The sequence below is a fragment of the Equus asinus genome, chromosome 16 (assembly GCF_041296235.1).
Source record: "Equus asinus isolate D_3611 breed Donkey chromosome 16, EquAss-T2T_v2, whole genome shotgun sequence".
Classification (NCBI taxonomy): Eukaryota; Metazoa; Chordata; class Mammalia; order Perissodactyla; family Equidae; genus Equus; species Equus asinus.
Genome location: NC_091805.1, coordinates 40425001 through 40440458, shown reverse-complemented (window position 1 = coordinate 40440458; position 15458 = coordinate 40425001). Strand labels below are relative to the sequence as shown.

At 40.4% G+C, this 15458-nt stretch overlaps 1 protein-coding gene across 2 annotated transcripts in view; it reads left to right on the top strand.

Moving 5' to 3' along the window:
• Positions 1-15147, top strand: part of VAV3 (vav guanine nucleotide exchange factor 3) — a 349793-nt gene extending 334646 nt beyond the window's left edge. For both annotated transcript variants that reach the window (XM_070486950.1, XM_070486951.1), the window contains 2 exons: positions 12117-12268; positions 12906-15147. In XM_070486950.1, coding sequence (XP_070343051.1) covers positions 12117-12268; positions 12906-12947 — 194 coding nt within the window. In that variant the 3' untranslated portion in view covers positions 12948-15147. The remainder of the gene's footprint in view (positions 1-12116; positions 12269-12905) is intronic.
• Positions 15148-15458: the final 311 nt, after the last annotated feature.

The following is a 15458-nucleotide window of genomic DNA, read 5'->3' as shown; positions in this document are numbered from 1 at the left end:
GAAATACTGCTTGCAGATATAAATTCTACAGATTCAGATAACCTCATTCAAAGCTATCTTTTTTAACATTTCAAAGCTCAAAAAGCAGTCCTTATATTCTTAGTATTTCTCATTTTTTATTCTGTCCTTTCTCGTAAACCTAATATTCTACCTTAAAAACTGGTCTCAATTATACATGTAATATTCCCTAATGGCTATAGCGCCCTCTGACAGCAGCCCTCCCCTAAGGCTTTGGTTTTTCTAGTCTCTCTTTCCTGTTAAACAAACAGAAGTTTATCTAAATTGAGAGGAATTCTTCTTTCCCTCCTAAAACTTGGACCAGGCTCCTGGCTTTGAGGATCGATGCTGAAAGCTCTTTTTTCCTGATATACGTCACTGATATGCTGCTTCCCCTTCTGAACTCCAAAGCGGCATAAAGTAGCAGGTCTTAACTCTGCAAATCTCTTGTCTCCTTATAATATGAGAAGTTGAGTACAGATTCAGCTAGGGTTTCCTTTCATTCATTGCTTTATGAATTCAACATTTATTGCACAGCTACAAACACTGGATCACACACAATGCTTAAGTGTTACATATAGTTTAGCTTAGTGTCTGAGCAGGAAAGAGGAATGCAGGGAAATTTAGGCACCTCGATAGCAGCCACATTAGCCCTGGCAGAGGCCTCTTCAAACAAGTACCTTTTTTGGGTTTTTTTGAGGAAGATTCACTCTGAGTTAACATCCATTGCCAATCTTCCTGAGTTGTTGTTTTTCTTTTTTTTTGCTTGAGGAAGATTAGCCCTGAGCTAACATCTGTGTCAGTCTTCCTCCGCTTTGTATATATGGGACGCCACCACAGTATGGCTGATGAGTGGAGTAAGTCCACACCCAGGATGCAAACCTGCAAACCTGGGCCACCAAAGTGGAGCGTGTGGAACTTTGACCACTTGGCCATGGGTCAGCCCCTCGAACAAGTACCTTTTATGACAGTCCTGAGAGGTCCTCATCAGGCTTTATGTCATCATCACTCAAGTGACTTAACATCCACTACCACACAAAGCACCCAATTTATTTTTTGAACAAAATATTTTTCTTATATTGATCCAAGAATTTGACTTTCTATAGCTACTTACCATAGTTAGTTCATCTCTTTAGAACTCTCAAAGCAAATATGCTACGTACTCCCTCTATCATGATAGAGGTGTACTTCTTTTCCCTTCCCCACTGTGTTTCTTTTCTTTTCCATTTTCTTTTTCTTTTTCAGGAAACTATCTCAGGTTATTCAGTCCCTCCGCATGCACATGGTTGCCAAATCTTTCACCATCCTTGGCCACCCTTCTATGGCTACACCCAGATTTGTCACATAACTGAGCACCAACATTTCAGTATTTCCTGACTTGCTGGTTCAGATATTTTCCTATTCAAAGTTCAGTCTTTACCAGTTAACTTCCCCTCTTTCCTTATCCTTCCTCCTCAAGTTCTCCATGTTTGCGTGAATCCAAGATTTCTCCTCATCTCTTCTTTAGTTATTACATCCTCGCCAATAACTACCCCTCCCAAACCCAGCCCAGGTAGGTCCCACATTCACTCATCCAACAGATCTCTCTTGAGAGCCTACTGCAGGGCAGGCACTGTTCAAATTGCTGGAGGCATACAGCAGTGAAAAAAGCTGACAGAAGTCTCTGCCTTTGTGGAACTTACATCCTAGTGGGGAAGGCAGATAATAGGTACAAAATAAATTACGTAGTATTTTAGAAGTTGATGAATGCTCTGTAAAAATAATGTAACGAGGTAAGGTGCTCAGGAGTGCTGGGGACAGCTTAGAGTTTTAAGTAGGGTGCTCGGTGATGAGGAACAAAACTGGAGCGTCATTTTTCCTCCTTTTAGTGGCTTGACAGAAAGCTGCTGCAGCAGTCCCAAGTTATCTCAACAGTAGAACGGGCTGACACCAGCCACTGGCTCCAGAAGCTCTGTTTTCTAACAAGACCACTCATACAAACAGTGTCTTAGTCTGTCTGGACTGCTATAACAAAATACCATAGACTGCGTGGCTTATAAACAACAGAAATTTATTGCTCACAGTTCTGGAGTCTGGGAAGCCCAAGATCAAGGCGCTGGCAGATTCAGTGTCTAGTGAGTACCCGCCTCCTGGTTCATGGAAGGTGCCGTGTGTCCTCACATGGTGGAAAGGGGGCCAGGGAGCTCCATGGGATCTCTTTCATAAAAGAGCACTAATCCTATTCAGGAGGGCTCCTTCCTCATGACCTGAGCACCTCCCAAAAACCCTACCGCCTAATACCATCACATTAGACATTAAGTTTCAACGTGTGAATGTGAGGGGGACACAAACATTTAGACCATAGCAAACAGGGAGTTTTTGTTATTATAAACTTGCATAAATACCCTATCAATATGTAGAGCAGGCTGCTGGAACTTTGACCATGTTCTGTGCACACCATCTGTGCCCAACCGAAGCAGTAGGACAATAAGAGTTTGGGAGATTGTATGCACTCTGCCTACTTCTCTGCTTATGTGTTGTCCCCCGAGTAAACCCTGTTTTCTCTCTGTACCACACGGCACTAGAGGTATGTGTCCATTACTCTTTTTAGAGGACATCAGGGTGGTCTTCCTTGTGAAAGTAACATTTAGTGAAGACTCAAGGAAGTGAGAGAGGGAGCATCCTGTTCATAGGAAGGAGCATATACAACATGTGCAATGTGGCCAGAGCAGAAGGAGCAAGAGGAAGAGCAGCAGGGATGCAGTCGGAGAGGTAAAGGAGGCCAGACCATAGGAGGCCTGATAGGACTTTAGCTTTACTCTGGAAGAAATGGGATGCCATTGGAGGGATTTAAGCAAGGGAGAGAGACGGTTTGACTTTAAGTTTTAACAGGATTATTTTGGCTTCTGTGCTAGAAAACATACCATAGGGAAGGGGGGACAGGATAGAAACAAAAGACCAGTAGGAGGCTAGTGCAGAAATCCTGGGGAGGAATGGTGGAGGCTTGGACCAACATGTAGCCATTATAGGTGACATAATTTGAAGGTAATCCAACAGGATGTTCTGACACATCAGATGTGAGATAGAATAGTAAGAGAAGGGGCCAGCTCCGGGGCCAAGTGGTTAGGTTTGGCCGCCGACGGTTTTGCCGGTTCAGATCCTGGGCATGGACATGGCACTGCTCATCAAGCCATGTTGAGGTGGCATCCCACATGCCACAACTAGAAGGACCCACAGCTAAAAATACACAACTATGTGCCGGGGGGCTTTGGGGAGAAAAAGAAAAAAATAAAATCTTTAAAAAAAAATAGAGAAGATTCAAGGATGACTCTAAGGTTTTTGACCCTAGCAACCTGAAAATTGGACATTTTTTGAGGAGTGAGGTGGGGCTCAAATGGAGCCTAAAGTCTAGTCGTAGCATGCTGGATCCAAAATGAATAATTTCCATATCTCTGTATCATTTCTGCACGTCTGTCTCTTTACTAATTTGTAAGCTTCTTTGAATTCACATGTTCTGTCTTATTTGTTATATGTCTTATAGCACCTTAGCACAGTACTTGCACATTAGTAATTTAATGTCTGCCAATTATTTTTAAAGAGTAAGAATTTAAAAAGAATCAAATTCACATCTTGATAAACTAGAATCCTAAAAATAATCTGAAATCCCTAGAAATGTCAAGTGATCTAATTTTCCATAATAAGGAAAGGCCTTATACTCATTTTGTTGTTGTTAATGGCTTTATATGTTTATACTGTGCAGCACTGAATACAAAGTAGCTGTTTATTTTTCACAATAATTCTAGTTTATCTTTGAATTTCAGATTAAAGGAGATTTGTCCATTTACCAGCTGTCAGCATTCAACCAAATAAAACCGATCTGAATTATTCCTAGTTTTTTTCAGTGACAATATATAAAATATACAATAAACAGTAAACATTTGAGGGAGATGGAGGAGCAGATATTTGATACCATGTCTATGAACGTTGCTGGGAGTCTAAGAAGAAGATATGGCTAAGTTCTAAAATAAAACCAGGTTAAAGATCAGAAATTTAAGTTCAACGTTTAGTAAATTCTCAGCATGTGCTCTACTGTTAAACCATCTGTAGACGATCTTGGTCAAAGGAACCTCCTGGATCACTCATCAAAGCGTCCCACATAGGAACATAGTTCTTCAGGAAAGCCTCTAGGCCGCCACCGGGCAGAGAACTCTCAGGGATCACTGTAGCCGCAGTACGGATGGTTCAATTGTCTGATATTTTTACTAACAACTTTTTGCTACATAAATGAATGTGAACACATGTGGTTGTTACAACTTAAAGCTGAGCGTTAGGTAATGTCTATCCCAGAGAATAATTAGCAAATGCTTAGGGTAATGTTTAGTTATACATGTAATTGATCATTGGATCATTAATTGGTAGTTCAAAAATACTTTGTGATTTGATAACCAGTACCTTAAGGAAGAGTATTGATTGAGTTTGGTCTCTACTGTCTACAAATTTCAAATGTTACTGAAAATTGAGTAGATTTTCATTGGCTCCTGGACATGAATAGACTGATCAAGGCAGAGCATATTACTTTAAAACAATGCTTAGTTAGCCTTGACAACAAAAGTGTAGATGTCAGATATCAATTCACTAGTACTTTTTTATTCTACTGTAAACACTGTTTTTTTTTAGTACTTTTTTAAATACATACTTCTGTGTTCTGTGGCTGTATCTTCGCAGTCAAGTCTCAGAACTGAATAATGTTCACTAATGATTTGCCAATCAGTTGATTATGGCTATGCTGATAGTTTGTATTCTCAAGTTATTTATTTAACAGACAACACTTGTTCCAATTAGAGATTGTTGCACTTCGGGTTTTGTTTGTTTAACTTGGAAAAGTTGATAAATAATATTTGACTGAATTCTTAATAGTTCCTAATGAGAAATATTGAGTCACTATGAGCCACTCATTTGCTAATGTTCCATGAAGATTAACCCAATTGAGTGCCAGGTATCAAATACGTGAAAAATAGCCAGAGAGACCTGCCAGAATGTGATGGTCTCTCTGAGCAAGGTTCTCCTTTGTCTGTGCTAATAAGGAGTTGAAAGTGTTTGAGGAAGGGGGAAAGTTAGGCCCTTAACTTTAGTACACAGTTTGCAAATGATTACTTCAATGGAAAAGGTCTTGACATTGATTTAATATTGTCTCAGTGGATACTGATATGAATAAAAGAGTTCTTTCTCTCAAGAAGCTATCTATAATATTAGGTGGTGAAGTGAACATTACCAGGGAATGAAAGAGACAGGCGATAATAATCCCCTCAACAGCCCATTTGAATGTCACTGTTACTCGGCTGTTTCTAATTCCATTCCAGGATGTGCACCTACCAGTAATTTTTACATTAGTGGCATCTTGGTATAGTAGAAGGAGTTTGATGAGGAGACCATGTATCTGTAGATGTGCATAGAAATAGGTGGATGTGTTCTCGTTATGGATGTAAATACATTCTGCAAGTTAAACCATTCTGCAAAATATTTTTATCAAATACCTTATTTTGACATCGCTTACGTCTAGATTTCAATTCATAATTTCCTAGGGAAACATGTTATCTTATACTCTTGTCTCCATGGGTAGCAGGAATTCAAATGCTCTTTTGCCAGCTCACGAGAATTAAGGACCCGAAGGCAGTGAAAATTGATGTATAGGAAGAATGGCAGCAATAAGTCATGCTACAATGTGTAGAAAAGGAGAAAGCATCCCTGCCAATCCTTAAAATGTTTGCCTGAGAGCTATACACTGGGTGGCAGGAGAAACCGATTAACCTTGTACTCCTAAGAAGATTCCTCAGGCATACGGTATGGTTAATGCCATGAGACATACAGTTTTTAACAGCTGTACATCATCTTAGGAAAAATTGCAGTTATTGTAGGAATATCATTGATAGATTATGGCTCTCAGGGATCCTGGGGACTAAAACCTGAACGTATTTCACGTTCTTTTCTTTGTTGTGCCGGCTTTTGTTGGACATCTTTTTGTGCAGTTAAGTGAGCAAAAGATGAGCTAAAGTAATAGGAGGAGGAGACATAAGGAGCTTGCAAAATTAAATACCCTGCTGGGATACTTGTCCGTTGAGCAGCTTCTGTTGCTTAGCATTGGGCCTAATCCTGTGGGGATGCAGAAGCAGTATAAGAGCTGGCCCCTGCTCTCCAGAATCAATGACTAATTGAAGATACAACGCAGGAGCACGTATGGTAATTAAACAGCAGAGCCAGGAAGTCACGATGTAAGTGCCTAACAGATGGCTAGAAAGGACAGGGAAGGGGACAAGTGTTGTCTGGATTAGTCAGGGAAGACTCATGGAAGGGGCCTGAGCTGAACTTTGGAGACAAGGAGGTTAAGGTTAGTAGAGGCAAAGTGAAGGAGCATTCCAGAATGAGCAGAGGTTTTGTGTTGAAACTGAAGCTGAGGGCCTCAGGGGGTTTTAGGAAGCTGGTCTGGGTGAAAATAATTTGTGTGGGAAAATGACGGAAGATTTGGTTATAAAGGCAAGATGCAGCCAGACTATGAATTGTCGTGGAATTCAGATCAAGAGTTTGGATTTCATAATATAGGAAAAGGAATGATGAATCTCTGTTTACAGAGAGGAGCTAAAGTAGTGTTTAGAATAGAGTGGAAAGAGAGAAGGTTGAAAGCAAGAAGACCAATTGGGAGGTGGTCGTCTTAGTTTAGAAATGGCGTAAGTCCTGGATTGGGGTGGTGGAGCTGAGAATTCAGTGTAGGAAGAACTTCATATTTCAGAGGAAGAAGAGAGTGAACAGGAATAACCAAACAGTTTATACTGACTTTGCAAGGATAGTTTGCAAAGAGAACATGGGAGCCATTGAAAAAAAAAAAAGAACAGAATTGTGGGAGGTTGAGCTAGATTACAGGGAGGAAGACGATGAGTTTGGTTTCAGACAAGTTGAACCAGAGATAATGGTTGTAGCTCATGTCAGTGTCATGAAAACATTTGAAATCAGACTGCAATTCAGGTGAGGAGCTAAGTGATAGCCAAGAATCCGTTCCATTCATTAGGGAAAAAATTAATGTAGAGTGAAGCCAGGAGAGGAGCCAAGGCCTAACCATGGGGGAAGAGCTACCATTTAGTTAAGATTATAATATTTTAGATCAGATTTAAGGAGATTCTTATTGTACCTCCTTGACATTAATGCAAATGCTTATAAGGTTTTTAGGATTAGATAAGAGAGAGGGGACAGCACACTGATATTAATGTATTTGAAACAGAGATTCAAGCCCTTTGGTGAGGCGTTATCCATACTTCATTACTTCATACGTCCATTACCTCAGGAATGTTAGATATTCTAAGATTAGAGAGAGGTGATCTGATGTAATATATCTACCTATTGTTGAGATTATGTGAATTGTGTTTAATTGTGTTTTCATTGGTTTCTTATTTCTTCCTTCTAGAGCTAACTTATCTCTTATTGTATTTCAGACTCTTGACTTAAATTGCCTTCATTAGAAATTTTGGAGAAATACAATCTTCTTTTGTTACTTTATGGATAAAATAGTCCCAGAGAGAGAATCAAGGACGGATACTTAGAAAACAGTTCAAGGAGAAAATTCTAATAGCTGCTAGAAGTAACGTGTAGAATGAAGGGTTCTTACAGACATGAGATAGGAATCATGGCACCAGATTTTTTGCCAATAATAGAGTTAGATGTGTGCCATTTTTATCATTAAATTAGAGACGGCTTCCTCTCCTCTCTGTAATGGTGGGTATAGCATGATCTCAAGGAAATTAAAACAAACCAGTTATATTGCATAGTAGTAACTGAATTAGGCAGGTTGTAAAATTAGTTGTAATGGCACGTACCACTGCATTTTAAAATAAATGTAATGTAGAACATGCAATGGATTAGAAAAAGAACCTTGATTATCAACAAGGATATACTTCACGGTGGGTTAAAAGTAAAGATGTGTGGGGGCCGGCCCCGTGGCCGAGTGGCTAAGTTTGCGCACTCTGCTGCAGGCGGCCCAGTGTTTCTTTGGTTCGAATGCTGGGTGCGGACATGGCACTGCTCATCAAACCACGCTGAGGCAGCGTCCCACATGCCACAACGAGAAGGACCCACAACGAAGAATATACAACTATGTACCGGGGGGCTTTGGGGAGAAAAAGGAAAAAAAATAAAATCTTTAAAGAAAAAAAAAGTAAAGATGTGTGACCATTCATCAGAAAAAATGCCATGAATACATTCAACGCATACATGGGGACTCCAAGGTCCTTGGTTCCAAGAACAGCCGAGCCACTTCCAATTCCCTTGGCCAGTCTACTTGTGTGGTATCTGGGAATCCCCTTAATGAGCTACTGCTCTTCTTAGGTAGCCCCAGGACCCCTTCCTGACAAGAGTATTAACGTTGGAAGAATTCTGCGGCTTTCAAATCAAACAGTGATCTGATTGGAAGATTCTATGGACTCATTCCAGTTTGCGTAGCCCACTTTCACCTCATCCTTGGTTATAGAATGCTTTTTGTTAGAGTTTAGATTAGGTCTAGGTACAAGTAACAGAAACCCAAAAACCACTGGCTTAAGCAGGATAGACATTTATTTCTCTTTCGCATAGAAACCTGGAAGTAGTCAATCCAGGGCTGTGGAGAAGGGCAGGTCATCTCTGTTCCATAAAATCTTCGGTAACCCAGGTTCCTTCAAGCGCATGCTCTACTATCCTTAAGGTGAGGGCTGCCTTCTCATCGACCAAGGTGGTAGCTTTCACATTCCAGACAGCAGGATAGAATAAAGAACCAGAAAGAAGGGCAAAGGCTTGTGCCAGCTGCCTTGCCAGGAAAGGTACCAGAAGCTGCCTTACGGTATTTTTGTTTGTATCCTAGTGGCAAGAACTTATATAGGTGCACTGAAGTCGAGGCAAGAATGGGAAACGTTGTCTTCTTTCTGGGCAAACATAGCCCAACCAACTCATCTATTACATGGATGAGGGGAGAATTAAATATTGGGAGAAAATGTATGACCACGGCTTCCTTTTCTGTTGCAATGGCACTGTGGTATCAGCGGGTAGAGTTCTGTCACTGCCTATGGAGGTACCTGCAGCAGAGTGGGAGATGCAGAGCAGTGCAGCAGTCAAGAACCTGGACCGTGGGGTCACACTGCCTGGGTTTGAATCTAGGTTTTTCTCAAATATAAAGGGGAAAATAGTATTAGTACCTTCCTCTTTGAGTCATTGTGATGATTAAGTGAAATACTGAACATAAAATATTGAGCATGGCTTCTAACACTTGAGAACCATTTGGTAAGTGTGAGCTCTTATTATTAAAAGCAAAGTGAAAAGTTTTCAAGCGTCCAAACGCATGGAATTTTTCTGTAATTCCTACAATTTAGAGATATAGTTACTTTCTTTTCCAGATATGATAAGCTTCAGAGTGGTTTACATTTTATTTCTGGAAATAAGCTGGCATGCACATGCTTGTTTGGGGGGTGGGGTGGTTCCTAACAAATTGTATAAGTGACTTTCTTGAATTTTCAGTGGGTTCTGCATGTCTCATTGACACCACCCTACCAGCTCTTACTTCTTTCTATCAGTTTTGATGTGAAGCATATCTACATGAAGAATTTACAGGATCCCCCTCTCCACTGATGTAATGAAGTGGGAATTGTGTGCCACATCAAGAGGAGAAGACCCTCCTTGGTGGGTCAAAGATGGCAACATGGAGTGGGTATGCTGTGTTCCCCTGTAAGGGGATAGACAGCTCTGAACTGCAGAACTAATGTCAATCAAAATGCAAAAATCTGGCTTGTTCTCCATTTAGAAATGGTGACAGGAGAGAATGGGTGAAAGCGAAGCTTGATATCCCAACTTTGATATGACAATTTTCTTAAGATTGTAGACAACGAAATAGCTGTGTTGAGATATTTTTTGCCAGTACCTAAATGTTCTTTTGCTTCTCTCCTTTTCTTTCTCTCTCTAAGCCCCTTCTCTGTTCTGTGGCTTTTCTTTTGTCACTCCTCCAGACTACAGCTTTGCTCTCCCTTCTTCCACTCCTTTCTGGTCAGGTACTGCTTTACTGCTTTTATGTGTCTTTTCAACTTGCTTCTGTCTGCAAATAAAACATGTTGACTTCTGTGTATGGCTTCTCATGTAGATACATCTCCTCACAAATGGTCCCTAGAATTGCATCCCCACCGTGCACTTTCCTTTTCTTTGTCATAAAGTCATCGTTTGTCACGACATTTCATTCCTCTAGTTTTCGCGTGCTGCTCATGTTGTGTATTTCAGTAACACATTTTCTATTTTACCTGTTGGGGAGAAGTTGGAAAGGGGTGGGGGCTGAAAGTATAAAGGGGGGACAAAGTACTCTATAAAATCACTAGTTTTCTTGAGGATCAGAAATTTTAGTTGAGAAATCCAGTTTTTATGTGTTTCCTTTAAGAAGATAAATAGAACCAATATCCGAACTTTGTCTCCAAATGTAAGGGTAAAATTCAGTGCATATTTACTTGAAAGGATGACTGTGCCCATCAGTTTGTGCACGAGCATTCTCGTCTTGATTTCTGTCATTAGCCAAAGAATTTAATGGCTGTACATTCCTGAATGGCTGTTTACGTGACACGTAGGGGAGAACATTATGGCTACATAAAGGACGTTTTCTTACAGATTTTTAAAAATTAACCTGTAAGTCCCAATGGAATCATAAAATTTAGTACTGGAAGAACCTTAGAAGTCATCTAGTTTAGACTTTTCATTTTATAGGTGAGAAAAATGTGGCCTAGAGGGGTTAGGAGACCTGTGCAAGGTCGCACAGTGAAGATAATGATTGGGTTTTTCCGTCACAGGGGTGTTTTTATGTGCGCTGACTCTAAGAGTAGTGCCCCAGTAATGGGATGGTTTTCAGTAAGAAAACTATTAAAGTGGTTTGTGTCTGAACAGTAAAATAAAATGACCTATTTTTACTCCCTTTACAGTTCTGAAATCTACAGCATTGCTATTCGTTTTTCTTGTGATGGACACCTGGAGACTAAAAAAATTTCTGTCATTGCAAAGCCCTGAATAATAGGGCAGAGATCCCTGTCTCCAAGTGGACAGGCTCTTCCAGGGTCACCCAAGTCATAATTGCGGCTGCCTGGGCACTGGGAACTGTTAAAAACACAGACTATGGCATTTCTCACTTGTTTCTTTTTCTTATACTAAGTTCCTCTACCATTTAAGGTTTATAAAGGTTTATAAAGTTCCCACCGATCCCAGGTGAGTGATTCTCAGAATCACTGAACATATAATTGAAAACACTTTATAACCCCAAGGAGCAACAGGTGGAGAAGTTAATATAAAATGTGTTATGAAACACTGGAGACAAACAAACGTACAGCTTGAAAGGAGTGTTCCCTTCAGGACAGGGCGGGGGAGGGCAGGGAGTAAGTCGGCTCCTCTCCCACCGTAAAAAACTCTGAACATAGAAGATGAACACTCCGACATCTTGGTTTTGATTACATACTTCAGGAAAGATTTTTATAAGGCAGTATTTGTTTGAAAGATAAATGGATGGCGTTTATATGTTCTTTCTGTGAAACTTGATTTAAGCTTCTTCACATAAGTGAAATTATATGTAAAACAATAACTAAGTTTATCCACAAATAGTTTTGACAAAAAAAGGCTGGTTAGGGGAAGAAGTCCCATTTAACTAGAAGTGATGACATGGATTCAACAGGGGGCTTTCAGAGCAAAATATTTGGTTGTTTTAAGTCTTAGTTGAAAAGGTTACAAGATAACATAAAGCCTTTGTTTTAGAAGTTAGAAATAGATTAGGAAATTTATACTAATAATTTTAGATTCTATCTCCTTAGATATTAAGCTTTATTTATTTACTTTTTTTTTTTTTTTACAAACGCTAGTCCTTGTTTTGAAGTTCTTATGAAGAATGTGAAAACAGAACAGTGGTTCTTTAAACTTTCTGAAATGCATGTAACTACGCCTGATTGAATTGAAACAGCAATTCTGCTGCTTTCAAGCTCCTGTGCCATTATCACTAGTCTGTAATGAAATCACGACTGTGCATTTTGATAGCATCTATAACAGTCATCTGATTAGGTTCTTATGGTTGTTAAACTGCAAATGAATTCTGACTCCCGATCATTTCTTTACAGTCTTAAGTCCAAAAGTGCTGGGCATTGCCATTGCTCGGTATGACTTCTGTGCAAGAGATATGCGAGAATTGTCCTTATTGAAAGGAGATGTGGTGAAGATTTACACGAAGATGAGTGCAAACGGCTGGTGGAGAGGAGAAGTAAATGGCAGGGTGAGTTGTCCCCTCTATGTGCTTGTGCACAGTGGATGAAGGGGACAGGGCGGTCACTGGCACCCACTGTGGTCCTGGGGACAAGGCCCTGTACTGCATTGCAGCCGTCACCCCACAGAGCCCTGGCTCCAGAGACTGGTGGTGTTGCTGCTGATAATAGGCACTCAAGAAAAATGTGTTGAATGAATATGATAGTGGCATAAATGAAGTTTGATGGCTTCCTGTTTGGGAAAGGGTTTGAGTTCCTAGCCCAGAGCATAAACTTTTGATGGAGTACAAAACATCCGTGAGAGCTGCTGATGTAAATTAGAAAGAATGGATGAAGTACCTCTGTCTTTATATCTTGTTTTATAGCAAAAATAGGAAGCAGTAAGTAGTAGAGCCCCATATTACACTTAATTTACATATTTATTTGTGTGCTAGCAGATTAGAACACTGTTTATGCTTATTTTATTCCTCCGTTTCTATCGCTCCCTCTATCAGGCTTCTAAGCAGTTAAGCCAATCTTCTTCACCTGCCATGGGCGTAAAACCCCAGCTTAATCGGGGTGTTAGAAAACCAAGTGGGCTGTTTGTTCAACCCTTTGAGGTGCCAGATGCAAAGTCACATTGCTGTGTTGGTTGCTTTTCTTTTTCAGGTGGGCTGGTTTCCATCCACATATGTAGAAGAGGATGAATAAATTCCAATCCAGCGTTGCACCTTGCCCCAGAAATTTCAGAGAAGGGATAAACAGAAGCCTGCATAGCATTGTGAATTAACTGAAGTGTTTAAAAAGCTGCATTTCTGGCTATTCAACATCCTCCTTCCTTTTCCCCTCCTAAGTCTTAATGCTGGGATTTCTAAAGATGCTGGTACTGACAGATTAATGGCTTGCCTAGAGCTGTGCAAGAAACAGCCTGCCAGTCTGTCATTGTCAGGGACCAGGGCAAAGCCAAAAGCTTTTCCTCCCCAAAGAGCCCTGCAAACACATTCGTTCATGTTTCCTTTTACTTCATCCAGTTAGACACCATGAATGTCAGCCATTAGTAAATGTTTAACGCATATTTACTTTCTTCCCACGTGCCATTCACCAGAATTTTTGAAGATACAGCAAAGCAGAAGTTTAATTTTACTTTTCCCAGCAGGAAGAAAAATTAGAGTTCTGCCATTTGGGCAACTTAATGGAAAGGTCCAGCAGCATTACTTGTCTTAAATTGCCTCACAGGGTGACTCATTGCCTGACAAACACTTTTACCCCCAGATGTGACTCGTGATAAAATAGAAGAGGCAAATGCTCAGGTTTGCTTCCTAAGTGATATATCCCAGAGGGGTTTTAATTATTCTTTTGATGTCCTGATTATATTTGCAAACTTCTTTATAAAAAAAAAACAGTACATAAAAGAGAGTGTCTTCCTGTTAAATCTTCACAACCTTGATGATTTCGTAGGGTTATTTTGGAAATGCACTAAACTTTATGAAGTAACCCTGGCTCGGTGCATTCTAGGTAGTCCCAAGGAACCCAAGGAAGGTGGCATTGTTTACAGAACAGATCAAGACTAGAATTTATAGTTAGTCATTTTATGGAAGCGACGTCTGTTAACATATGCCTTTTCCTCCTCCCCAGAAAACACCTGGGACGTATTTGTGGATTCCCACATTTTCCTGGAGCGTTTACAGTAGCACAAACAACTTTGTTGAGGATTTTGGAAGGAAAGTACAGCTGGGTCCTTTCTGCATTTCTGAGACAGAAGGAGGGTCACGTCCCTGCTCTTCCTCCCTGTGGGCTCCCAGCTTCTCACTGAGGCTCTTAGCTGCAGGCCCTTTCTGCACTGTGTTAACTGGTGGGAAGATCACTTCTGTGGTGCGTTTTTTTTGACCAAGAATTCGCTTTTTGGGTGAGGAGTCTAAATATGTTTTTCCTGGATCCACAGAGTCCCCAGTCAAGACAGTCAAGTTAAGAGACTAACTTGGCCCTTTCTTGAAATATTTTCTCCATAGCAGAAGTCATGTTCTGAAAAGATTCCGAGAGTGTTTCATGTTTGAAGAAAACAAAAAAAAAAACGTTAGAAGCATTCACTTAACAGAGCCAAACGAGGAAGATTCAGTTCTGACATTTGGGGTCATCTCTGAAACGCGGTGGGTGTGGCCTGCCCCTTCCCGACCCACTTGAGTGCCAGAACCTGATGTTCAGTGGACACGTCCCCCTCTAGAGACCCTTGTGAGCTAGACTTCTCAAATAGGGTAGGTTCAAGACCTTTACCTCAGAATTATGTAAACTGTGATTGTGTTTTAGAACAATTATTATTTGCTAAAAGCAGTTAGGTTTTTGTATATGTGTAAATGATCACAAAAATGGATTTTATAAAATGTTCTGTACAGTAAAGTTATACCCGCAAGCTGGACTCTTGGAGTGGATTCTTTCCTCTAAAGTCTTATCTGCGACTCTCTGTCTCGGGAACGTCTCGTCTGTTACTGTCAGCCAAATGTTGTGGAGAGAGCAGCTTCGCACAAATGGAAACGCTTCTGTGGATGGTCCTGTAGCTTGTATTGTTTCTTCTATTGTTGCTTTAGCCTGTAGACTCCCTTTCTTACAATTGGTGTCTGGTCTTCCTGCTGCATTTCGTGGCCCTGGGGGTTTCCCAGCAGAGGATCTTGGAGCCCCTTTTCATGATGTTACCAATTACATCTTTGTCTACGTTTAATACTTTGTATTGGAAACTTTGAATGTTGCGGATGTGTGTAGATTTCTAATACCAAAGACAGAAGTAAATGTTTTTCATATACTTTGTCTTGCCTGTATGCAGCCGTTGTGTAATATGCCGAATTAAAGTGGTATTTCACTTTGTAATATTTTGTAAATATGTCAATACAATAAATAGTTACTACTCGCATTAAATTGACTTCTTGGGAGTTGAAGATTCTTTCCTTTGAACAATTCCATAATTCAGCGTGTACCAACCTCAGAATAAACATGGGAATAGAAGCCCTAATTTTGGTCATTTAGCTCAGGATGGCTGCCTAAGTTGTGAACAGTGATTTATAAAATATACTCAATAGTTGCAAATAATATCTATTGGCCTGCTCATTGTGTGCCGCACACCATTCTAAATGCTTTATGTGCACTAACTTAGAACAGCCCCAGAAGGTGGAGCCCTCCTTATATCCTCTCCATTTTTCAGGTGAAGAAACTGAGGCCTTTTGAGAAGGTGCA